This window comes from Cryptotermes secundus, unplaced genomic scaffold (assembly GCF_002891405.2).
Source record: "Cryptotermes secundus unplaced genomic scaffold, Csec_1.0 scaffold677, whole genome shotgun sequence".
Lineage (NCBI taxonomy): Eukaryota > Metazoa > Arthropoda > Insecta > Blattodea > Kalotermitidae > Cryptotermes > Cryptotermes secundus.
In genome coordinates, this window is record NW_019739965.1 from 89,644 (window position 1) to 115,669 (window position 26,026).

A 26,026-nucleotide genomic window follows, 5' to 3' on the forward strand; every position below is an offset into this window, starting at 1 on the left:
TGTACATGAAGATCATCTTTCATGTTATGCTTTCTGACTATAGTCAGTTTAGAGATATATGGAAAAGAGAAATTTCAGGTAGTGTAAGAGCAAATGCTGTAATGGTTAGTGTAATCAGATTCAGTATTTGCCAGACACAGCACCAGTGTTATTATAGCCATGCTCCTCTAGCTAACAAAATAAGTAGTACTTATAATTTTAAGGATATACAATAAAAAGATTTATATTGAAAGTTAGATAATTCTGTTAGTGTAACTATTGATATAATATATTTTGCTGATTGTGAAATAAAAAAAACTATAAGCGTGTGCATTCCAATTTTAAATAATGTTGCAAAGTTTCCCTGAAGGAAACATGAAGAATATTTCTTTTGTGTGTATGTATATAAGTATGTCTACATTGTAAATATTTATATGGGGATGGGGTGAAAATTCCTAAATAAGTTTGTACACAATTAAATTTGAAACTGACTGATCTTTGTATATTCAGAAGATCTTGTGTCATAAATTAATGGAGTTGTTATTGGTTACATTATGTTGCTCGCAATTTTTTATATTCTTAAAAATCTCTTTTGCAACTCTGGGTCATTAGTATTATGAGTTTGGTTCCGTAATGTATTAGGCATCCTTGATGTTTGCTTCTGTGTACACACTGCAGAGTGCTGATGACTGCTTTAAATACTGAAAAGGTTGATTTTTTTTTTTCCTATATTTTGAAGAAGAATGGGATATGAATGTAAGAGGCCATGCATAAATATTTTGATTAACATACACCAAATATTCAAACCATCATTGGGCACATGTTTAGAATTATCATCCTCTTTGGTGTTGGGCCTAGTTGAGCTCTCATAAATATTAAAAAAACAATATCGTTGCTTTACTCTTTTAACATATTCCCAAATGCCATCTACTAATATTCTTGGTATTGTATATATAATTTTTGAGGAGGATTACTACTGAATCCTGTTCTTTCAACATATTCATCCTAGTTTATTCTATAGTGTTGTGTAGAATATGTTGTTTTTGAAATTCAGAATTATTTCTTTAATTTCTGGATTTTTATGGCCCTCTGTAACAAATTCTAGCTGATATTATTATTCTGTCATCAGTCCTTATAATTCATGCTTTGCTGCTATGTGATAGTATAACTATTGAAGTGGCTGGCTACAGGCTGGACTACCAGGGTTCAACTCCTGGCAGTGGTAGGACTTTTCTCCTCACATCTGGATGCAGATAAATTCTGAGAACTACCTAGTTTCATATCCAGCAGATGCTGCAGCTCTGTCCTTTGATGGGAGAGGAGTAGAATGGCAGGAGCATGAAGCTTACCACTCATCTCACTGTAATGCTGCTGTAATTCACAAAACTTTACCTTTGTCTCTGCTGCCATTTACTAATGTTGGCCTTTCAGGTACTTCATAACTTAAAATGTTATGTTATGTAATTTTATCTCTCAGTTAGTGTGTACATAGAGAAACAGTCCAAACTTGAACTCTGCGTGGGTGAGCAGAATTGCAATGATATTTACCTAGAATTTAAGTTAGCATGATTATGCTATAAAGAATAGTTTGGTAAAAATGTGTCTTTATGTAGAAGTGTATGAAGTATTATTATCAGATATTATCAGAAAATATTGTGAATTTTGAATGTCCCTTATTTACGGGTGGGTGGGAAATTGTTGTGCAAAATGAATTTCTTTTGTATTTGTAATGTGTAGAGATTACATAAAAATAGACTTTTTTTAAAATAAAGTAAAAAACTGCGTGAATATTGCAGCAGTCTTTTATTTATTATATTTTCTCAGGAAGGCTTTAAAATGCTGTTCCTCTGCCCCTTTGTAAATGAAATCTTAATCCTTTGATTTTTAGGCAGTATCATAATTCCCTTTTATTGCTTCATGAAGACATTGTGATTGATAAATAAATTATGTCTCACATGCCCAGTGCATTGAATATTGTGGTTTAGAATCTTATAAGTTTGTACTCTGAAGGAAGCCAGTGAGGGGAAACAGCCTCATATACACATTACAGTAAATGAACTGTGCATAATTGGTAAACTGAAAATGGTGCTTTTCTCAACAATTTCAGTTCATATTGGACCATTTTTGTCCAAGAAGCTTACAGTGTTTAGCTCCTTATCAATTTAATGCCCTTTCATTACATCACAGTCTTGATTAAAGTGACAGCAGGCTGCCATTTTACCTTTATAAAGTATCTTACTGAGTATAAAACATTATATGAAATTAGGGTGCCTGGGTGATTATAATGGAACTGTACTGAAATGATGAAATTGTTTGTTTCTTATACTGTACACATCTGTCATTATATTTTCATGTTGTAGAAACAAAATGATGCGACACCACACATCTTTTTTCTTGTTTACCTCTATGATATTTCACCATGGTAAGGTGTTTGAATACCAAGTATATCACTTTCTGCATTAAACCATACATGGTTGTCTAAAGACAAAGTGGTAGTGGTCATGAATATGCAATATACTATATGTGGCCCCCAAATGACCAGAAGATACAGCTGATTGGAAAAAAATTGGGTGATACAACTGAGTAGTTATGTATTGCCTAATGTGCTCCTTACTGACACTTGAGCACTATTAGAGCCAAGCCAGACCCTGTGCCATTCTGAAATTTCTGATCACGATCATTTAGCAGGAGTAAAGATTACTCTTTAGATTTCTGACACTCAAAAGTGTTTGATTTTGCTTGCCTTAGGGCAGATATAGCTATTATGATTATTGAATTATTTAAGTGGTACATTAAAATTAAAATAATTATGGAATTGATTACTTGTTTTTGATAAAATTATAATTATAACTTAATAAAATGCTAAGATTGAATATAAAAGTATTAAAATGAAATTAAACACATGATATAGGCAATAAATTCTGGAAATATCACATGACACCTACATTACTCTAAATGCCCTTGCCTACATAGAAAGATGAGCAGGAATTATGAAGTACAGTAAAAGTTGTGATAATCCAGCACCTCTGGGAACAAGGGATTGTTGAATGTGATAATTTTCTGGATAGTAGAGCATAATACTTAGTGTGTTTCTTAGTGTACCTAGAAACCTCGTGGGCAGACCTGTTTCTTAGTGTACCTAGAAACCTCGTGGGCAGACCTAATGATTTAATGTGTCGCTGGATGTCCTGTCCTGTTTTCACTGCTGCACTCATTGTTCTCATTTCATCACTGCTTACTTGATATGGTGCACATTTAATTAAAGAAAAACAGACAAGACACCAATATTTCACTCTTTCAATAATCATATGATTAATCAGTTTATGATTAATGGAGCTTTACAGATAATCCAGTGCTGGATATTGCAGCTCTTACTGTAGTAGTTTCTGTGCATGATGTCCACCAGGATAGATTCTCAGCACAGAAGCTGTTGGACATAATCTCAGAATTTTACAGCATTTCCTTGCATTTTTAACATATCCCTGCCCTTCAGAAGTATTCATAATGTATATATACTTTTATGTTCTGCGTCTACGTGAAAATTCATATTTATGGCTGCAGTTATTCATTAGTTATTGCCATCACAAGAAAAAAATAGACATGCACACTTTTGATGATATTTTATATTCTAAAACCATTATGTTAATTTAAGTTGTATATATTTGAATATCTTTACCACAGAGTATTACAGGACACAGTAGTGTTACTGGTGTTTCTTCCACCTTAGAAATTCACATGGTCACTATGGTGTTGGGAAATTGGGAAGTGTGAATGTGGGGCAGCTTCCAGTGGCATATTGTCCATACCAAATTTTATTGAAATCCCTCATTAATTCAAAAGTTATCAGGTAGCAGGATAGATGGACAGACACACATGTGAACATGGTTATACCATATGCCACCAATGGTACAAAGGCAGTAGTGGTGAGGTTATGATGTCCAAATTTAATATAACTGGAATCTATACAATTTCAGATATGCAATAAACTCCTAGTTATCTTCTATCCCAGCTTCAGGAATTCTAAAATAGCTAGGAAAGATCCAAGAAGGTTTACCATTCTTATAAAGTTGCTTCAGAAAGATAATTGTGATGCGCATATGTTGACCCACCATGCAGTAGTTCTCCCAGACACCATTAGCAATTCTGCCCATATTCTCTTCCTCACACATGTTCCATTACAGTCTTAGTGATATTTCATTACAGTATAGTTGAAGTTGTGATCACATAACAGTATGTTCTAAATCAGTCACTGGACATTTTCCATGTCATCTAAGATAGCTCTCACACAAGAACTACAGCAGGAACATGTTCTTTTTTATTTTGAAACCGAAGATGGATATATTAAAAGACTGGAAAATGTGAAAACTGCATGTAGATTGGGTTCTGTAAGAGTTCTTATGCATCTGATAAACCCCACTTCCCATATGTGCTGGATAAATTGCATATAAATTGAACACTAAATTCTATAATTATAATACTCACTAGCTTCACCGTTCACATAGAAACATTAGAAGGAATCATAAGTTCTTCTCAGAATATCTTGTTCCTTCATTATGTCAGAATTTCTTGTTCCTTCATTATGTCATTATGAATTCTGAGTCTGTTGATCTGTATTCAGATGGTTACTATATTTATGCAGCTGGAGTTCAAAACAATATATTAATTATTCTTCATATTCAGGTATAGTACACATCAACACATGCCTCCTGCAAAAAGGTGAATATTAGTTCCTTTGTTTTATTTTAATGATCTTAATTCGATAGCAAATAAATTGAAGTCATTTTAAGACATGACTTTAACTGGGGTTAAAGTCTCCAATCACATGTACATTTTATCTGTTGTAAGAGACAGTAGTCCAGGTGTAGCTCAGTGGAAAAGCATGCAGCTGATGAAATATATTATCTTCTGGGATGTGACACCATGTAGTGTGGTACTTTAAAGGCATTTCAGAGGATGTACTATCCCATCCTTCATGTTGAAGAGTAAGCTGAGCAAACAACTGAAATGTTGGCAAACTTCTACCAGGCTGTACAGCATCACACCTCACAGTATAGTGCTCTTCATAGTCACTGCTGTGAGGACTCAAATCTAACATATAGCTTGTGTTTGGAAGGTGGCTGGTTAGGACTCTGCTAGCTTCTCTTGTAACTTTTCATGACTTAATTCATTCCCTTCCCTTTCACCTTCAGATTTCATAGCAGAGAAGTTGTTCATAGAGATAATATTTGAACCCAAACCAAAATGAAATTTATAGGTAAATATAATATTCAGATCATAAACAACATTCTCATTGTTTTGGTACTTTTTTCCAGGTGGTATTCCAACAAGACATGACACCAAAGAATCGTAAGTATTTCTGAGGGTCAAGTAGCATGATATATATATTGTAAGGTGAGACTAACATTTCTGGTGCATGTCCTCGGGGTCTGCAGTAGCATGTTACCAGAGTTTAGTGGCTAATAGTGTCTAAGCTATGTGCATATAAACGCATTCAGTCTTAGCTTTAGAATTTGACAAATTTGTTACATGTAGCTGAACCAAGATACTACCGTGTAATGCTATAAAAGTTCATATTAGTTCTGCCATCTATATAATGTGTAGCAGTGAGGTGCTTTTGGAGCATTTATTTTAATGAAAACTGTCACGTCTGACAGTTACATCAGCAATTACACAGCATGAAAAATATTAGCATCATCATACCAATATTAAATTTATTATTTGTTAAGCAGTGAGTTGTCAGACTTTTGTAGGTTGGGTGTCTATCTCATATTACCGTCAGTTACATTTATCCATCTCTTCTATGTAAAGGCTGTCTGTGCTGTTGGAATATAATGCAAGACTATATGTATTGCTCATAAATTGTTGCCTCTTCTTAGTTTGGCTAGGTACAATTAAAGATTGGAAAATGCTACCAGATAGGCTACTTGATGGTATTTTTATTTGAAAAAGAATACACTTATAGGCTCTCTGGAGAGAAACATGGAATTGACTATAATATTAAGGTATATGATTTCTGAAGTATAACTTAATTAATTTAATTAAAAGACATAAATACCATATAGGTCTAGTACCCAGCAGTATTATTTATAAATATATTGGTAATGCTAATGAAAATAATTAGGTCCAAGAGAGATGAAGTGAATGTTTAATCTGGTAAAACTTGCGATGAGGAAGTCTGTAATTATACAGTTCTCCTAACATTGTTAGGTTATTCCAATCAGCGAGTTATAATAAAGATGATCTTTTAGCTTGGCTGGGGGAAGCAGGAAATGAATATATTTCATTTCATTTCATTTCATTTATTTCGTATCCATGGATCATTATACATGATATAAGACATGTCATTCTTGTGTAGTTATGGTATAATAAGTTTCATAATGTTACTATTGGGGGGGCTGCATGTGAAGCATGCAGTGCAACGTGGAATTTGGGTACCAACTCAGCATTTGCTCTGGGACCAAGGAAAACCACGGAAAACCTTGATCGAATTGGCCGGTCACAAGACCTCCCAGATACACTGGTTTCTAGCAGCACCACTCCCACCGCCTCGGCTCCATATCCCATAGTCCCTGCTGTGTTTTCTCCAGCACATGGTGTCCTGTTTCCTGCAAGAAGAGAGTTACGCAGTATACACTCCTCGTGTGTGTTAAGCTAAGCTCAATTGTTCTTACTTTCAAATTATTATATGATCCTAATGTGAACTAAGTCTTGTCCACATAGGAGAGGAACTCATCTATGCTATAAAAGCAATGTTTTAATAGAAATGTTTTCAAAGTAATTTTAAATTTACATAATGCTGGTATAGACATGTGGTGGAGGAAAAGTTTGGAATGCTCCCACTTATAAGATTGAGAAAAAGATGAAGATAAAATCGAAGTGGATATCAGGAAACTTGATTGTCAGGCTGGCACTGCATGTACTTCATATCTTGATAGTAAATATGTTTGCATTACAGAAATTTGCAACACCATCTTCTGCTGCTAGTGACATGAGGTTATATTACTGCTCAGAAGTTTGTTGTTATTTCTTCCATTTATTTATTGTTTTATTATTAACTGCTAATTTTCTATGACATTATTTATGAAGTATTATGCAGGGACTTGGACAGATTCTTTGTAATGACCTAAGCAGTGGAAAATGGTCAAGAGATTTGTAACTTGGAATGTCAGGAATCTTTGATCTTTGTAGGTCAGGTACAATGAAGGTAGTAAGAAGAAAATTAGTGAAGGTTAGGTTAGATCTATTGGGAGTACAGGAGATGAGACAGAACAAAGCTGGCACTGAACCAACAGATAATTATATATATATTTTTTTTTACTTAGATTGAAATGTTAATCGTCATGTAGACAGCAGACTTGTTTGTACATAAAGAAATCATGTTAGCATTTAAGAGGATAGAGTTTGTTCATAGTAAGATTATGATATAGTAATGTATGTATAGTATATAGTATTACTAAAATGAGTATGCCCAACAAAGGATAAGAATGATAGAGCAAAGGTAGCTTTTATAGGGAACTGGAGTGTGTATTTGATCATATTCTTAGGTATCACATACAAATTTTGTTAGGAGGCATAAGAACGATAGAGCAAAGGTAGCTTTTATGGGAAACTGGAGTGTGTATTTGATCATTTTCTTAGGTATCACATACAAATTTTGTTAGGAGGCATCAGTTTAAGTAAAAAGATAATATATTTTTGAACCTAGAATTTTGGATGAGAGTTTATGTGAAATGAGTAATGTTAATAGGGTTAGAGTAATAAATGTTACATCAAGAATTATAATTGTTAATAGTACATTATTCTTACTTTTCAACATTCATAAATACATCTGAGCTTCTCCTGATGTGAAGACATACAGTAAAACTTATCATACCTTGATTGATAGAAGACAGCATTTAAATGTATTTTATGTCCAGTGTTTTAGTGGAGCTTGCTGTGAGAGTGATAACAATCTGCTAGTTACAGAATAAATTGTCAGTAAGTAAATAAGTAACCCAGAAGGCTTTTGATATGGAGAATTTCAAACTCAAGAAGCTAAATGATAAAACACAGCTGAGCCATTAGTCCCAGAGCCTATTTCTTTTGGGGTTGAGATTGCTTTTGAAAAGTTGGAAGTGCAGGAAATTGTAAGATATTAATCAGATTTAAGTAGAACTGATGCAGTCATGATATAAGACTTTATTGATCAGGGCTCTCAAACTTCTTAATTCTGTTTGAAGTAAGGAAGAATTATTGTATCACTGCACTAGAAAACTGTATTGTTGTATTCGTAAAAAGGCAGTAAATCTTGCTGTAGTACTGTAACTATTGCGGATGTCACTGTTTTCAACTACATGCAAAATTATATTCATCATTCATCCTTAAGGAGAATTCCATACAAAAATGAAACCAATTTTCAATGTGATTTTCATTGTAATAGATCAGATATTTTACATTTATGAGATACTAGAGGAAAACGAGGGGCATACGGTAGCATAGTTGGTTGAGGCACTATGCTACAAGCTGGAAGGTCGCGGGTTCAAGTACCGATGAGGTCATTGGATTTTTTTCAATTGACCTAATCTTTCCAGCTGCACTATGGCCCTGGGCTTGACTCAGCCTCTAACAGAAATGAGTACCAGGAATCTTCCTGGGGGTAAAGGGCAGTCGGCGCATAAGGCTAACAACCTTGCTGCCATCTATGGGCTGATTGTCTAGAAAATGTGGGAACCTCAACATCTCACAACCCTATGGGCCTACACGGCCTATTACAGTGATAGCTTTACTTTTACTTTTTTACTTTTTAGGGGAAAACAGGTAAACTGTTTATGGACTTCATAAAGACTATGATTTGGTTAGAAATGAAGTACTGTACAATATTCTCACTGAATTCCATACATACATGAAAGTAGTTAGGCTAGTTAAAATTCCCTCTTGTGTTATTTTAGCTATCTGTGCAACGTTCATAGATGGTACATTAACATANGTGCCACATATGAATATTGTGTAGATGGTTAATAAAACACAATAGCACTTCACTCACATACAACAGGGTGAAAAGATTAAAGATAATTCAAACATGTTTAAATTAAATTTATAGTAATGCCTTTATAGGTAAATATTTATCTGATGTATTTTCTATTCAGAATGGTCTGATGCAAAGATATTCCTTATTGGTAGTGCTTTTCAAGTTGGGTTTAGAGTATGCCATTAGGAGAGATTAGAATATTGAATTCTGTGGACCAGATTACATTACATTGCATTAGACTGAGTTCTCTAATACTGAAGTGCCAAAATGAATTTCAGCTAATCTGCTCATTTCTGGTGGTAAATAATCTTTCAGTCTGTGTCTTTAATACATTCCCTGTAAACTTGGGATGTGTGCAGTTTTGATTGTGTTTAAGATACTTTTAGAATGACAAGACTTGGAAACATCATATAATGTAATTCATATCAAACACTTGAATTTGCCTGTGCAGCATTACTGACTTCTTTGGGTTATGTTTCTGATCTGGCTCATTGTGGATAAAACTCTGCATGTTAATGTTATCTTGAGTACTTTGTATTCTATACTAACTGTATACTATTCTAGAGTTGTGTTGCATGTGGTTTTCAGAGAGACATTCATAAAGGACTCGCAAACACAGGGTTCTAACCCCAACACAGGAGACAATCCATCTGATGAGCAAAAGAGTCTAACAGCAACAGTCAAAGTGAAAGAAAGGCAAGAACATTGATGTTCACATCATAACAGAAGTCAAGTTCAAAGACTCAACTCTTACATCTCTCTCCATCTCTTAAGTTACATGTTGAGAGATGTAATAATAGCAGTGGTCCACAACAGGGGGACATTCCACATGGATCAAAGCTTCTGAAGGAAATGTTCACAGAAATTAATAATAGTTGTCTTCATGCAAGCTAACCTTTGACATTCATAATTTTGAAGCAACAGAGAAGAAAGAGTTAATACTGCAAAACCTGTGTAAGAACATCCCTCTTGAAATAGAGTTTTTTGTGATATCTTTATGTTTTAAGATCTCTGTCTATTTGTTTTTTATTATAGTTTTATTCCTTGGAAGGTTTTCCTTGTTGGCCCATTGCAATACAATTTTTGTATATCAGCCCTGACATGATTCCATTTTTTCTAGCCATATTATGGTTCATTATTCATGTGTTTAATTGTACTCGTAAATTGTATTCTTACTTAAATCATCCCTTTCAGAACTAATTCAGAATATACTAATGGGTACTATGAAAATAAATGTGTTCCACACAGCTTGTCACCTCTTAGAAAATCTAGATTGTAAAACATGTAATGTGCCTTATTTATGTCACATTGTTATTAGGCACTTCCCCAACTGTTTTGTAGTGCATATCATTTTCATAGTAAAGAACTAATTTTTCTAAACATTTATGTTTTAATAAAGAGGATTCTCAAACTGGATCATTAAACAAGATCATATAGAATGGGCAGAAATTTCTGCTCTCTTCTAATTCATATTCTGCATAATTGTGTTCAGAAAGTGAACTCAGTTTCTTCTTCACACCCATTAGCACCATGCATAGAGAGTGGCACTGAAATTTTATAGACATACATACTTAAAAATCATTTGGAAGGTTAGTGCTTGGATATACATATAAGATTTTAATGCTTGACTATGGTGGAAGAACAGTATAATATACCAATGTAGAATGTTCCAAAAAGTAAAAGTCTCAGCCACAACTCAAATTCCATGTTTAAGGGAGACCCTTTAGAGAATGAAGTTAATCTCACCATTACAGACAAAACATTTTGCAGCATGAAAAATCATCATATAGTGTTCTATTAAGTGTACAGAGCTCTATAATGACAATATTTATTTTGAAAAATAACATAAAGGAAAAAAGAAATATGTTTTAAAGGTGAACAGTTAACTGTTATATGTATATTTCAGGTATGAAATATTGTGTCAGTATCTACATTTGGATATGTAGGTATATAATGGGTAGCAAACAACAGCTGGCATACTTCTCATTATTATAACAGTGAAAGTAGCAAAAATTAATGTTTGTTATATTAGCAAGTCACAGCTACATACAAACACACACACATTTGGATATGTAGGTATATAATGGGTAGCAAACAACAGCTGGCATACTTTTCTTTGTTATAACAGTGATAGTAGTAAAAATTGATGCTTATGATATTAGCAAGTCATAGCTATATATAATTTACATTTATATATACACAGACACACACATTTTGGAATAAAAGAGTGATGAATTTCTCTCTTTCTCTCTCTCTGGAATATTTCTTTGGTAGCTTTGTAATGAAGGTGGGCTGGACAGAAAATTGAAGACTTAGATTCAGTCAGCAGCTGAAACAGAATGTGGTTTCCCAATAGAATTATAATTTAAAATGTTTGAGAGTGCTGCAGAATAAGATGAAGTTAAATATCCCCACTCATAGTGTCAGCAAGTCATGGTTGGACTCTTTTCACATAATAAAGAATATTGACATCTAAGTTGAGGTTATCATTGATAGCCATGTGATTGTATCAATCACATAGAAAATGGAAGACCGAGGATCAGTCCTTGGCTGGGATAATATTTTCACTTGTACCAGTACTATATTACATACATAATTCAGATTTATTTTAGCTGTTGATGATAAACGTGTTGGAATGTCAGATCAACCTATTGAGGACCATTGCGTAGAGTGTATTTGGTGGAATGAGTTTGACATTTCTTGTGGTTGGAAGTGAGAATTGACAGCACTGTGGGTGGCAGTTGGGTGCAACCATTGCATGTATTGGTGCATGGCTCAGGAAGACAAAACCAAGTATGATCTTAAAGGGCTGTGTTTGTTGCATTATGCTTAGTAACATGACTAACCAGCAGTCCATCTGTGCTTAACTTTACCTAGAACTCTGTGTATATTTTTGTTAGTTTTTAGATTATATATTAACATGCATGCTATAATATATACATTTCATGTAATTTAAAAAGTGCATCTGATCTCTGGGATATAAAATGCTTGGAACCACATAAGGAAAAATAAATATAATATGAAGTATGCTTCCAATTGTATCAGCTAAGGCCTTATTTAGAGTTACAGGTTCAGACCCACAATCTGAAATTCAGTGATGACTTTGAAAGGTTTTTCCCAGAAAAAAAAAATTATTTAAAAAAAAAACATAATTTTAATTAAGGGACCACAAATATATGTCTACCATATTGTTGACTGTTTAATCTGTATTGTAAAATTTTGCTTTTATTAATTGGTTTTCAAAACACCCCCTGAAATGGAATCCCAGACAAGCTACTGGCTTATCATTTCAATATAATGAGAATTTCTTCCACATAGTCCATGTTTCAGCAAGCTATTTTGAGACAGATAACCAAATTTTGAAAATGTTTTTAGTCCTGCTGCAGAATATCACAGTGAAATTTTAAGATATGTTACTAATGGAGCCAGTTTTTTTCTGGCTGCATGGAAAGGAAATGTGGTATGCAATTTAATGTGAAATTTAAAATAAATAATGTTTCGTGCTAGTACCATGCTTTTACTATCTAATTATGACTGAAGTAATCGGTAAGAGAATTTGTATATTGTGTACAAAAGTTTTCAAGATCACACATTAAATTATATCAATAATTGAAGTTTGCATGACTGCCATTTTGTAATTGTCAGAAGGAAGGAAATTGAAATTGTAACATTCTTAAGTTCATCAGTTCCAAAATACATTTCACTGATGGATTCACAAGTTAGCAGGAGGACAGACAAATGCACACAGATATACAGACTTAATAAATATGCCTTTTTGTGCAAAGTAGGAAAATTTGCAAAATATTAATAAAATATATACCTGGAAGCACATCAATAAATGTGTGTGAATCCCATTTTCAAACATCATAATTTTTAAAATAAGTTACTTAAAAAATTATGAAAGTATTTTATTACCTTTACTAGTATTAAACTTGAGTCCTGCATGTTACTCATGGATAATCTGAATGGTAAAGATGTTATGTATTTTCTGGCAAGGCTTCATATTAAAAATTAATTTTATTCTTTCATTTGTGTAAAACAGAAACACAACAATGGTATTTAAAATTACTTACCTATTACCCAAATTTCTCAGAAATCACTGTGTCAGATGAGACTGCAGCATTTTGAAAACTGACATAACAAAACACAGCCTATAATGTGAATTGTTACATGTTGTTTTTAATAAGCAGTAAACAACAATGTGATTATGGCACCCCAAAATATGTTAGTTTATCTTACAATCTCAAAGTTTTTAAGCATTTTGTGTATAGATGTATTGAAGTGTGGTTATATATTTTCCGTGTTTGTCCCTTGTTTTTTGTCCCATGTGCAGCTTACATTCCACTACCTTATATATATTTTGTTATTGAAATTCATGTAACACATCAAAAGATACAGAATCTTTTCTACTACAATCTGCCACTGCACATGGTATATGTGGTGTATATTCTTTATACATGGGGCAAGCAATGGAGGTAAATATGCAAGTTTCTAAATTTGCAGTTACATGTAATTATGGTGATTTACCGGACTAAATGCAGTAGTTCCTCACCAAGCAGGTTTCTCTAACTTTTTACTGCCTGTGTAATATTTTTAGGGCAGTTAAATCAGGAAGGTAAAGATGTGCAGGACAGATAGCACAAATTGAGGAAACCTCAGTGGAAGAGACAACTTCGGTGATAGGGACACGGAGGGGAAGATAATGTTAAAAATAGGCCTGGAAGAAGTAGTTTATAATGATATGAATTAAATTTAACTGGTTGAGGATGGGTTTCATTGGAGGGCTGTTTTAAACTTTGTGATGCTTTTTTATAGGCGATAAAAACAGTTTAATAACTATCAATGATTCTCCATGCCCCGGGAGCTGAGTTTTGCTTCTTTTGATTCTGATTTAGCAGTGGATGACTGAACATTTCCCATACTTATTCTTCTTGCTCTGCAAACCTCTCTGTAACTCAGCCCTCAGTAAAATCACAATAACTTGTGATAAATTAAATATCCTTCAGTTTGTATTATAGAATTTTGAGTTTTGAGGTTTTTACAACAGTGGTTCTTCATACTGTGGTCTCCTGGAACATGAGACCATGCAGTCTTCTGTGCAGACAGCACTGGTCCTCCAAAACATGTTGACTTACAAGACTACGTGGTGTCACGAGCCAGAATACCGTAATCTGAATATTAGAATTTTCTTGAAGATCACTGCCCCTGGCTCCCAGTTTTTCATATGCCTTCGTCTTTTCCAATCTCAGGTTTTTAACCACATTTTTATGATATAAGGTAACCCCTGCATTTTGTGAGAGACTACTGTTCAGATATCAATAAAAATTGTAAGCATAATATCAAAAATGTTCATGGGCCATTGTTAGATGCTGCATATTGCTATCTTGTATAAAAATAGAAAGAAATCACAGTTTGAGTCATTCTCAGCCATTGTAGTTGCAGATTCAAGAAACGGTTCTGGTGAAATAAACCTTGAAATTTACAGAATAAGGTCACAATAATTATGTTAATTATGACAAACAAATGTGAAATCCATATAAGGCAGACTTTTCTCTTCCATTTCCTTCTCTCTTGTAACCTCATAAGTGGTCCCAGTGGCCAAAGTAATGGATGAAACTTTGTTAATTTATGGATTGTGCTGCCTTAAACAGATTTTACTCTTGTACGTATACCTTTAATTGTTTATTGTCTGTACTCTTACAATGTATATGATGTAGAAAATTAAGACAGCAATAATATATTTCTGTACGTGGATAATGTATTTGTTATGCTGTAACATTATTGCTGGTGTTATGAACTATCAGTGAACTCCATAGTATATTTTAAATGTGTTATATATCTAACATAAATTTATTCAACTTCTGATGCTCTTCAGTAATGCTTGTGTAAAATATGTCATTATGTGCTAAATAATTTTATCAATTATTGCTTATTACCGTATAAGGCATTATATAGAACTTCAATGATTGTTTAAGCATATTTCAAGTGAATACAGAATATTCATAATGTTATGATGTTTTAACAATGAAGTGAGGATAAAGTTTTTTCTGGTATATAGTGATCATCAAACTAAAGTTCCAAATATCCTAGACATTGACCCTAGGTGAAGATGGGAAGCCAGCTTTTTAGTCTGAATACTTTTATCCCCAGGGAAAAATTCTCTTAGTAGTGAACTGGAGGCTGGGTGAATTCCAGAGTCCTAGTGGTGAAGAAGAAAATCTAAATGCCCAAGCTAGATTTGAACCCCGTACATATGCCATATAGCCAGTTACTACACTAACTGAGCTATAATAGCTCTTATCATGAGGCAGAAACATAAGTTTAACTATATTAAAATATTTGGTCTTAAAATGAAAAAACACACTTGATAACAAAGAATCTTACAAAATGAGCTTAATTTTTAAATTCTTAATCACAACCAAGTACTAACTTCGAAGGTGCTAGTTTTGTAATTTCAAACATACTGATAATTCTATAATTCAAGTGCAAAATATCCAAAATTGAATGTTGCTTTGGGGGGGGGCTATGGGCTGAGATAGCCGAGACAGGAAAATGACTGGCAGAGACAGCAACTAACAGAGTTCAATTCCTGCTAAATTCAAGGAGTTGCTCCTCAACACCCTAACCAGAACAGATTTGGGGTTTACCCATTCTCCAGTCCAGTAGCTACTGGGAGCCATTTCTTGGGCTGTAAGGCAGACAGAGTTGGAAGCTGGCAGCTCACCTGCATTGGGCATATAATTCGTCTGCCTTGCAGTTGCGTGTCATTGTGTGCAGGCAGAGGGATAATGTTACCTATAGTGGCTCCCTCATGCACAAAGTTTGCCACAAGGGACTTAAAGGGCTCTCAAAATTTTGTTTAGTTATTCAATTTTTTGTTATATCATGACACTGTAAAGCAAACAGAGAGACATATTTTACAAAGTTCACATTGAGATAGCTGGTTGGTGATTACAGTAGCGACACAGAGAGTGCTGATCATGGGCCAGCTGTGAAGCACAAGAAACCAAGGATGAACCTCACGTATATCCTTAAGAAGAAGAAGGACAAGGTTGCTGCTGATGTTGAGGATTTGAAAGTAAGGGCTCCACTAGTCACCTCGTGGTCACATGTGTTGCAAGTAAAATAGGTTTACATAAAAACAACTGCCAAGCAAGTTTGTATAGTAATGACATCTGAACTTATATTTAGGAGATGCTTGGCTCATATTTGGACCAGGAGCCTAGGTAGCCTGGTTGAGGTATTTTGTGGTTCTCCTCAGTCCCTCCAGGCATACGAGTATGTGAAGATAATACGTCAGTTTGGTCTCAATCATCTCCTTCTTAATCCTTCCTGGTTCATTAATAATCCAACCATCTCATTGCTGTATAGTCTAGGTGCTGACAGATTTATGAGATAAATTATAAATATTAAAAGTTTCTATAAGATAATTCATAATTTGCTTTAATGCTTTATGCATGGAGAAATGAGAATGCATTAAAAATTTTCATCAGGAAACATGAATGGAAGAGACTGCATAGAAAATCCTGGCATAGGTGGAGGATAATATTAAAATTGGTCATAAAGAAATAGGATGGGAAGTTGTGGACTGGCTCGTGATAAGGACACCTTGGGGGAGGGGGTTTGTGTGAACATAGTAAGGAACCTTCATGTTCCATAATAGTTGGAGATTTCTTGAATAGTTGAGCAATCATCTGTTTCATGTGAAAGACTCTGCTTTATGGAATTAGTTTTTTAGTTTCATTGCTTTTTAATTTTCACATGTCTTCTTCCACCAGAAGAATGCTGTTTACTGTCCAGTTTCTAGGTTTCTTTACTGTTAATACTAACAGTATTAATCACCATTACATTAACGAAGAAAACCTGTGAATGAGAATTTTGGTACTAAACCACAGATTTATCACATGACATTAGAGTGTGATATTATTATTCATTAGGAAGGAAGAATACAAATTGAGAATGTCATAAAACTAAGTTCTGAGTAGATTATTATATTTGAAACAAGAAAATAACTGATGTTATATGAATGATCATGATAATGACACTCTTACAGATGAGGTGCAAAGAATGTTGGGTAATAAGTAATGGAGCTACTGTACTAAGTGATATTCTGGCTTGACATTTAGTAAGGTGCTCATTTTGTGCTGTTCTGTTATAAGATAAACTTCTCCATTTATTAAATTGGTGTCACAAGAATTCCTGAATTGCATACACAAAACCACTTCAAACACAAATGTGTAAAATTAAAGATTTATTGTAATTATTTCTTTTCCTGCTTTTCTTTTTTCAGTTACAAAATGTAGCCATGGAGACTGAAAAGGTATGTTTCCTAATTTTATAATTTAATAATAAAATGGAAAATGTGGTTAGATTACTTCTCTACCTCCTTGCCCTACTTTGCTTTTTTTTCCTTTTCCTCCACAGTTCAGACTCAAGCCTCTTCTGCCAAAACCATTTTAATGGTCTCATTTTTTCTCTGTATTCCTTTGGCATCTATTGAAGTTTCAGATGTCTGATGGTGAGTTAACCATTTTGATAAATTAGTGGTGAAAGGTAAAAAGAAAAGTAAAGTTGTCCCTGCGCTTAACTAATTAAGCACTATGCCATTACGACATATGAGGGGGTGGATGTATAGACCCACATGATCTGTGTAATAGTTGGAGGTGGGTGGTCAACTTCATGTCCTGGCAGGTTTACGACCAGGGAAGAGACCCCAGTACCAATTTGATAGGAGGTTGGGTTGGCTCTAAAGCCATTCTGGACAACATTGAGAAGCGAAAATTCCTGTCCCCACCAGGACTTGAACTCTGACCTCTTAGTTGTCCAGCCCATAGCCGGTCGCTCTACTGACTGTGCTACCCCAGCTCTCAATAAAGTAGAAGTAAACAATTAAAAAAAATTCTTGCATATGTTATATGTTATGGATATGTATTGAATTGAATTGAACTGAATTTATTTACCTTCCGTAAATCCAGTACAGGTGAGACACCATAGGATATGGAACAAGTCAAGTTAGAATACATAGTATCTATACAATAATACAGTAATATTGCAATTAAATGAGGTAAACTTATAATACTTATAATACACATTAAACAATGATCAAGAAATTTATCAAGATTTATCATGGACTAAAATAAAATAAAATTTCCATTAAGACGTTCATTCATTACTCATTCCATTAATCAAGTGCGTCAAATTAAAATGCATATAAAAGAGACACTTATCATACAAAATTCACTTATTAAAACAATCAAAAACAGTAGATTAGTCAAATAATATAAAATAAGCATAAAAATAGTTGACAACTTCAGGTGCAACTTAGTCAATAACAGAAATCAAAAGCACGCAAGCCAACATGCTACAATGCATAGTCATACACATACCGTGCATATTTCACCAAAATATAATTCATGATCACATATGCAAAACTTCACAGTAATAATAAAATGGTTAACAGACACTTGTTCAAACATGTTCTTCAAACTATCATACAAGATGTAATACCCATCAAGACAAATAAAACAGGATAATTATGTAATTTGTAGTTTATGACATATTTCTATATCAGTTCATTTGTCGTCACGATCTGTGTGTTCTCTTACATTACACATTATACCCATTTCTGTTGGTAGTATTCTTTCATGGAATAAAAGGAGTGATGAAGTAAAAATCTCTTCAGTGCTCTCTTAAAATTTGGTACATCCAATTTGGTGAAGTAAAAATCTCTTCAGTGCTCTCTTAAAATTTGGTACATCCAATTTGGTATATCCATCAAGTAAAGGCTACTCTGTTATCCTGGATATCTTAAATATTCTTCATGCAGAAATGAAATGTAGGATTTCTCAAAAGGTTGAAAGGCCATACATAACATGAAATATTTAACTGTTAAATTTGTCATTACTGTTGAATATTCAGGTTTGGTCTCAGAATTATTGAGTTTTTGGACTTTGGCCATCATCTGCTGTTCTAGAAAACCATAAAATGGCGTTTCAGAAACTGGATTTTTGTCTGTCCTCAGATGATGTGGGAGATACTTACTCTGTTGGGTCCCTTAGAAAGAGCTAACCATAATCATTGGGCAGTCTATGTCATTGTAACTACAGCTATACAAACACCTGAGACCAGGCTTCGTTGAAGGGAGGTAATAGAAAAAATATGCAATAAAAATTGTGATAAAATATGCACAGAACTGAAACTAAGATAGAAAGGGAGGTTAACATGTTATGCAACAAACCAAGTCCATGAAAAATAATGCTGATTGGAGAATGTTGTGAATCCATTTTATGCCTACCACTAGCACCATCTGTGGAGTAGAAACTGAACACTTTAGATTGAAACCTATTAGCGATACCCATGAAGAATCTGTCAGATGATATTGATCTATCCTGTGAATTAATAACTTCGTTTCTGATAAGTAGGATCCAGATGGGAGAAATGTCAAACTCAGCTGATCCGGTTGGTGTCTCCCCTCATCTGAAGACAGAAACAGATACAATTTCTGAAACGTTGTGTTCTCTAATTTTTTAGAATACTGGAAGATGAACGAAGTCCAAAAATCCAGTAATTCTGAATGTTATACACCACTGTCAGAACCCTTTAGAATCTGTTCAGCTTCTGGATCTAACTAGTTGGTTGGTCAGACCATAAATTGTGTAGGTAAGCTGGTTATGTAGTGCACATACCCTTGAAATTATTATGTTTGAAGGAAATGGAAAAGCCTGGCACAGAAAGCAGCGAACATATTGTCACACCAGCAAAAGGTAAACCTCATGGACAGGATGTGGTCTATGCTGAACTGGAGCTGCAAGCAACGCGACGGCCCATTGTTCGTCGAGAGGATGACAAGACTGAGTATGCTGAGATCATACATACAAAACCAGAGGAAGAAGGAGATGGAACTCAGTGAATAATGTAACTATCACCTTACCATCATGTTCATTCCACACTCTGCATTTTCATAAAGTAATGAAATGATTTCTTTAATGAAACTGTTATCCTTTTAATGACTGAGAGTTTGCCCTCCCCCAACCATTACTTCAAGTATTGATAATATATAGTATACATTTTTTTTTAAGCTTTGAGAATTGCGCAAGAATTGAAGTGTTAGTATTGTTATGTTTGCCCTTTACATTTGTATTATTGATGGGACCAACAAGTTTAATTTAATTGTGTTATATTGAGTATTTTGTGTATCTTAAGAGAAACTCCTGGGACTAGCTCAGCACTGTCTATGATGGCCATCATTATTAAATATTTGTTTCTGAAAATTATCGAGATTGCAAATATATTTTACATAAAACTATTGTTACAATTTAGTGATAATTTAAATTATTTATGAAATGTAGAAGAGTCGTTATTTTTTATTCTTTCTTTTTATAATATTACCTTTGAAGTATTATATTAATTTTCTCATGGAAATATTATCTTGTACCAGCAGTTAACATGTGATATTTGATCATATTCAGTTACACTCAAGTTCAAAATATCAAGTCTTTCATTACTGTGCTTGTAACTGAAACTTGACAAATATGAAAAAGGGATATTGGGTTTTCGGACTTGATTCATTGTCCTGGTTTTTAAGGTAACTAATAAAAACACGACGTTTCGGAAACTGGATCTGTTTCCGTCCTCAGGTGAGGGAAAACACATATTCTGTTGAGGCTAGCTCTTTCTAAGGGACCCACCAGAATAGGTGTTTTTCCTCACCTGAGGACGGAAACAGATCCAGTTTCCAAAATATCGTGTTTTTATTAGTTATCTTAAAAACCAGGATGATGGATAAAGTCCGAAAACCCAATATCTCTGTGTGTTATACACCATCGTCAGAATCCTATAGTAATTATGAAAAAGGGCTCTAACCACTTCTGTTATGTATTGAGAAGTGGAAGCACTGGAAGTCTCATGATGTGGTATGGAGTAATAAATTCCAGGGCAATTTGAATGGCCTCCAGTATAACATATTAACTGCAATTTATGTGTGTTTATAATGTATTCATAGTTCATTTTTTGTTTGGTATGTTTAGGGAGAAGATGTTGAACATTAAGAGTGTGGAAAATTACATGAGCTATAAACATGATATCAGACAACAAAGATTAACCTGATTTTGTAATTATTTGGCTTTTCTTGGTGGTGTAAGCCATGATTTGCTCTCTCTCTATTCAGAACACATGCTGTTGAAGAGATACAAATAAAATCAACACATTTACCTTTATTAGAAATTCATTTCCATTTCTAATTTTTGTTGGTGGATCCACATTGGTGTCAGGCATCAGAGAGTCAAGAAAACTAAGAATATGTATGAAGAATTTCAATGAAGTTTGTAATGTAGAATAAAATTTATATCCTAGTCTTTCACATGTTCTCCAATACTAATAATTTTGTTCACATTGTTAAGAAATTGATGCAGTGTGAAATAGACAGTGGGCATGTAGAACACTTCGCTTTTGAATAGAAAAAGTATTTTTAAGACAATGTACTTATGTGAATTGCTCTGAATGATTCAGTTTTGCAGAACAGATTTTTGTCCTTTACAGAAACCAGCTAAGATTTTAGTGTCTCACCTTTCAGAAGTTGACATGGACCTTCATGTTTGGCTACATAGCAGCATTATGGTTACATTTAATATTATGGAACTTCTGACAGCATGATGTGTTTCATGTGTCTGTCATGTAATACAGCTTGTCTTCTTAGATGTAATTACATTAGCAGAGCAGTCAATTAATTATTATTGTAGGCCTACAATAGGTTTATAAGGTATTATAACTTAGCCTATGTAAGTTATGCTAGCACCCTCATTATATTTCATGTTCTAGGATTATAAAATATTCCATGTTGCATAAAGTTTGTTCCTCTTATGATTTTATCGTAAGTCTGTCTATATAAGTTGCCTAAGAAAATTAAGTAAAAGACAAAAACGAGTAAGTGAAAATATGTAGAATAAGAAATAAGATTATTTTTTCTTGTTGCTGCATTCTGAATGAAACCTAGGGCTCTCAGATGGGATGTAAGTCTGCTGTAAGGCCTATATCTTCACAGAACAACGCGGAAATTTGTGCACCATTATGCATGCTTTGAAGTTACAGCCTAAGACTGTGTGCTCCATGGTCCAGATGTTTTAACCACATGTATTAAACTTCCTCCATTAGCATTTTCTGTATATGCAGTTGCAAGTGTGGGTAAAGATGTCACACGATATAATGTTGTTTACATTGAATGCATGATTTTTATTTTACTGAATACTTGATAACTTTAATTTGTATGGTGTTATAACAAGTTACTGTAGCAGAACTATAACTTGCTGACCTCTTTGACATGTGTGTTATGAACATGATAGTTATTGTATAGTTTCTAAATAAAATAATAATCATTTTTAAATTTCTTTATATCATAAATATTTTCAACACATGTTGCTTTATTTGTATGGCTTTTCAGCAAAATGGTACAGCCATTACTAACCATTCTGTTTTCTGACTGTGTAGTCACAGTGTATGGTTCTACACTTGTGGTATCATATATTTTAGATGTGAGGTTCTCATAGCAGTGACTATGAAGATTACTGTTTTCTGGGATATTGTTCTATGTAGTTTGGTAAACTGGTGCCGATGTTTCAGAGGAACCTGCTGCCTCCATCTTCAGGCATAATGGTGACCTTGAAGATGGAGGGAACAGGTTCCTCAAAAACATTGATACATCTCTATTAAACTACATGGCGTCACATCCCAGAAGACTATGATCTACGGATAATCATGGTAATATCGAGACTGGTCAGTTCTCATGTTCTTTCTACCTTCCACCAATGAAATCCAAGTACTGATTTCATTTCTATGGGAATGTGCTGCAACGTGTTCATGTATTTGCTTCACACACATCATTGATGTCCTTACATTATTTCAGTGGTAGAAGTATGGCTGTCCTTTTCTGTTCATACATGATTTTCCTTCATGTTGGACATGGAAACTTACAAAGATCTTGGGTCTTAAATACAGATATGATTTCTTAACACTACATATGGCAACTTATTTGTGAGAGTATTCGTCAGCACTGTGTGTATGATTATGTCAAGATATATTAATAGTAACCACATGTTTGATTTTGAACCACATTATTCAATCAATGTATCATTGTTGACAACACATTAAAATTCCACCATCATTCCTGTCACCTTATAAACAGTTGTTAGATTTTAATTCAGTTTAATTTAATCTTTACTATAGCTTTCAAGCTCCTTATGGTTTGAGCCACATTTATGTGCTAGTGTTGCAAACTCAGAAATTCATATACTCCATATTACTGAGATCCTAGAAATTATTGAGAATTACTGTACATGTTTTGTTAAATAGATTTGTAAAATATTTGGTACCTGAGAATTACTACTACACCTTTCCCCTTCCCTCCCAAGTAATTTTGTTGTATGATCTGAGAGAAGTTTACAGTCCTTAATCTATACAGCTGCTTCTCATATTCATTAGATTGTGCAGGTTGATGAGTAGGTTAGATATACCAAGTACACAGCTGAATGAAGGCTGTATACCTGAAGTTGTACTTACTCTGTCTATAGGTACTGTACAAGGACCTGGAGGTGAACAGTGATATGTCTGTATGCCATTTAGCCCATTTATAACAACTTCTTAACCCATGAAGCGCAATGTTTTAAAATATGATTCCTCATGAGATCAAATTTTGTTTTTTTTTTTTTATTTTATTTTATTTTATTTTCATAACTGTCAGACGCAGTCTAACATTTGAAAACGAATTCTGAGATGTTAGACCGTGTTCAACAGAGGATCTGGAATGTGTTCTTATGTATTTTATTAACATGGCTTATGAACGTTGACGCCTCACATATTACCTTTAAATGAGTCACATTTCCTGTGAACATTTTGTAACATAGGGCATTTTAATCCATTTGTTGTCTGTTCCAGAGTTGAGTGGTGGCATCACTGACTTGATTTTGGTGTTTTAATGTAAATATTTATGCATATAATACACTTGTATTATGTCAGGAGATTTTCCTTATATTGTGTGGGTTTAAATGTTATTCAGATTATTTTTATTCAGACACTTCTAGCCAGATTGAAATTATAAATATGTAATTTCTGTCAGTGTCTTTAAGGACAAGTTTCAGTGTTTATTGTGATGTACATAAAGCTAAAAATTATAATTCTTGCTGTGTTTAGCAGTGAATGTATATTATTGTATGTGTAAATAGTAAACATATAATAGAGAACAAGTTTTCATTTTGATAGTTAAAAATGATTGTGAAACCTAGTTTGACATACATTTCAAGATCAAATTAACACACACACACAGAACTGATGTCAGTTTTATGATAAAGTTAAAGATAGGGATTCTATTTACAGTGGCAATGTGTCTTTGTTAGAATTGTACAATTCAGAAACCTCATATTTAACCCTTTCCATGCTATCAGTAGGATACCCTTTATTACTTTGTAGCCAGCACTTCCTTCCTTGTGTATCATTAATGTGTGAAAATATCAGTGAAAAGCAACCCATCCTGCCTTTCTTGTTATTTCAAACTAAAAGTTTACAGTTTCCTTCAAACTGAAATTTGAGGTTTCTGTGGAAAATGGTAAAAGTATTAGAATATCAGTATCAAAATCCATCTTTCCTTTCACTTTTTAAAATAAATATAAAGAAATAGAAATCATAATTAATACTGTCACATTTATATCGTTTATAGTCATACATTATATTACAGCATAGGACCCATTATCTGGAAAACTTGGGGCCTAAAGCTTTCAGAATTTTGAGTGCCTTACCCCCAGAATATATAATACATGTAAATTCAACAATTATAAATATTTTTTAACATTTGCTTTACCTAAAAAGTGCTTCAATTTAAACAGCAATAGTCAGAATTATCACTTTTGTTAGCAGAGCACTATTTAATCTTTTTAAACATGATATTATATAGCAGCATCCTGCCACACATCACTTATTATTCAAGTCACTGATTCAACTGATGGGACTGCATATCAAATATAGAAACTACAAAAACGGAAGCACAGCAATTTGTATCAACAATTTAGATGCCTGATGATGACCAGTGTTGCTCGAAACATATAGTGTAATGTGGTGAAACTTTTAAATAAATTTTAAGTGTGATGTGAAGAAGCTTTTAAATAAGTTTTAGAAAGATGTGTTGCACGTAAGATGGTTGAATCAGTGACTGGAATAATTTTTAAGCATGTTTTGTAAAGTTAATTGTTTCATGTATTTAAGCATTTTTAAACATCTTGTACAAGTACTTTATTTACCCTCATAATGTTGCTTCAAAAAGAATAACTTTGGATTTCAGGTCCCTCCAGATTTTGCTAACCTAAATGTGCGGTCTCATATTGCATTATATTAGTATGTGATCTTAATAAAATTATCGCCAATTTATCAACATTTTTGTCTTTGGCCTATTTAATAGCAATAAAGCCAAAATATTTAATCAATCATTAAAACAAAAGACATGTTACAAAACATGATGCATTATTTCAGATAATTACATGCTGAGCTCTAATTGCAAAGGCCTATGCTCAGTCTTTTGGCAGTTCGTGTGATATTTACTGTTGTCAGCCAGTGTGACATGGAAAGAGATATTTCTCCATGCACTTCTGTTTCCTCCTACCAACCATTCTACACGGTCATTTTTACCCATGTGCAACAGATGTGACTAGCCAATATGGATATGTTTGTTGCAGCTTTTGTCTTTAGATCTTCACTTCTTACAAGGCACTCGGCTAGAATCAAGCAAGAGAATTTAATTTAATTTCCTTTATTCTGGTTATTTAATGAAACTGTCAGTATTGAGACTGTATAGTGTCAATGTTAGAATAGTTAATGAATTTGGAGCAGTTGATGAATTGAGATTGCTGTATGACAAAGTCAAAATAAAGTAGCAGTTACTTTATGACTTGACGGTTACCGCCGGTCAGTTCGTCTTGGCGCCAAACCTCCTGAGGCTCAAGGCCAGAGTTTTTTTAACTGAACCCTTGCAGTCATAGTCCTTATGTAACATCCTCTCTGAAG

The 26,026-nt window shown here is 33.8% G+C and overlaps 1 protein-coding gene across 2 annotated transcripts in view; it reads left to right on the top strand.

Moving 5' to 3' along the window:
• Positions 1–22,582, top strand: part of LOC111872202 (fasciclin-3) — a 90,408-nt gene extending 67,826 nt beyond the window's left edge. Inside the window, exons 8-13 of one of the 2 annotated variants that reach the window (XM_033754596.1) lie at positions 5,292–5,325; positions 9,575–9,682; positions 15,944–16,064; positions 17,277–17,306; positions 19,695–19,900; positions 21,013–22,582. In XM_033754596.1, coding sequence (XP_033610487.1) covers positions 5,292–5,325; positions 9,575–9,682; positions 15,944–16,064; positions 17,277–17,306; positions 19,695–19,895 — 494 coding nt within the window. In that variant the 3' untranslated portion in view covers positions 19,896–19,900; positions 21,013–22,582. The remainder of the gene's footprint in view (positions 1–5,291; positions 5,326–9,574; positions 9,683–15,943; positions 16,065–17,276; positions 17,307–19,694; positions 19,901–21,012) is intronic. The other variant, XM_033754597.1, reaches the window with a different exon arrangement.
• The last annotated feature ends 3,444 nt before the right edge of the window (positions 22,583–26,026 follow it).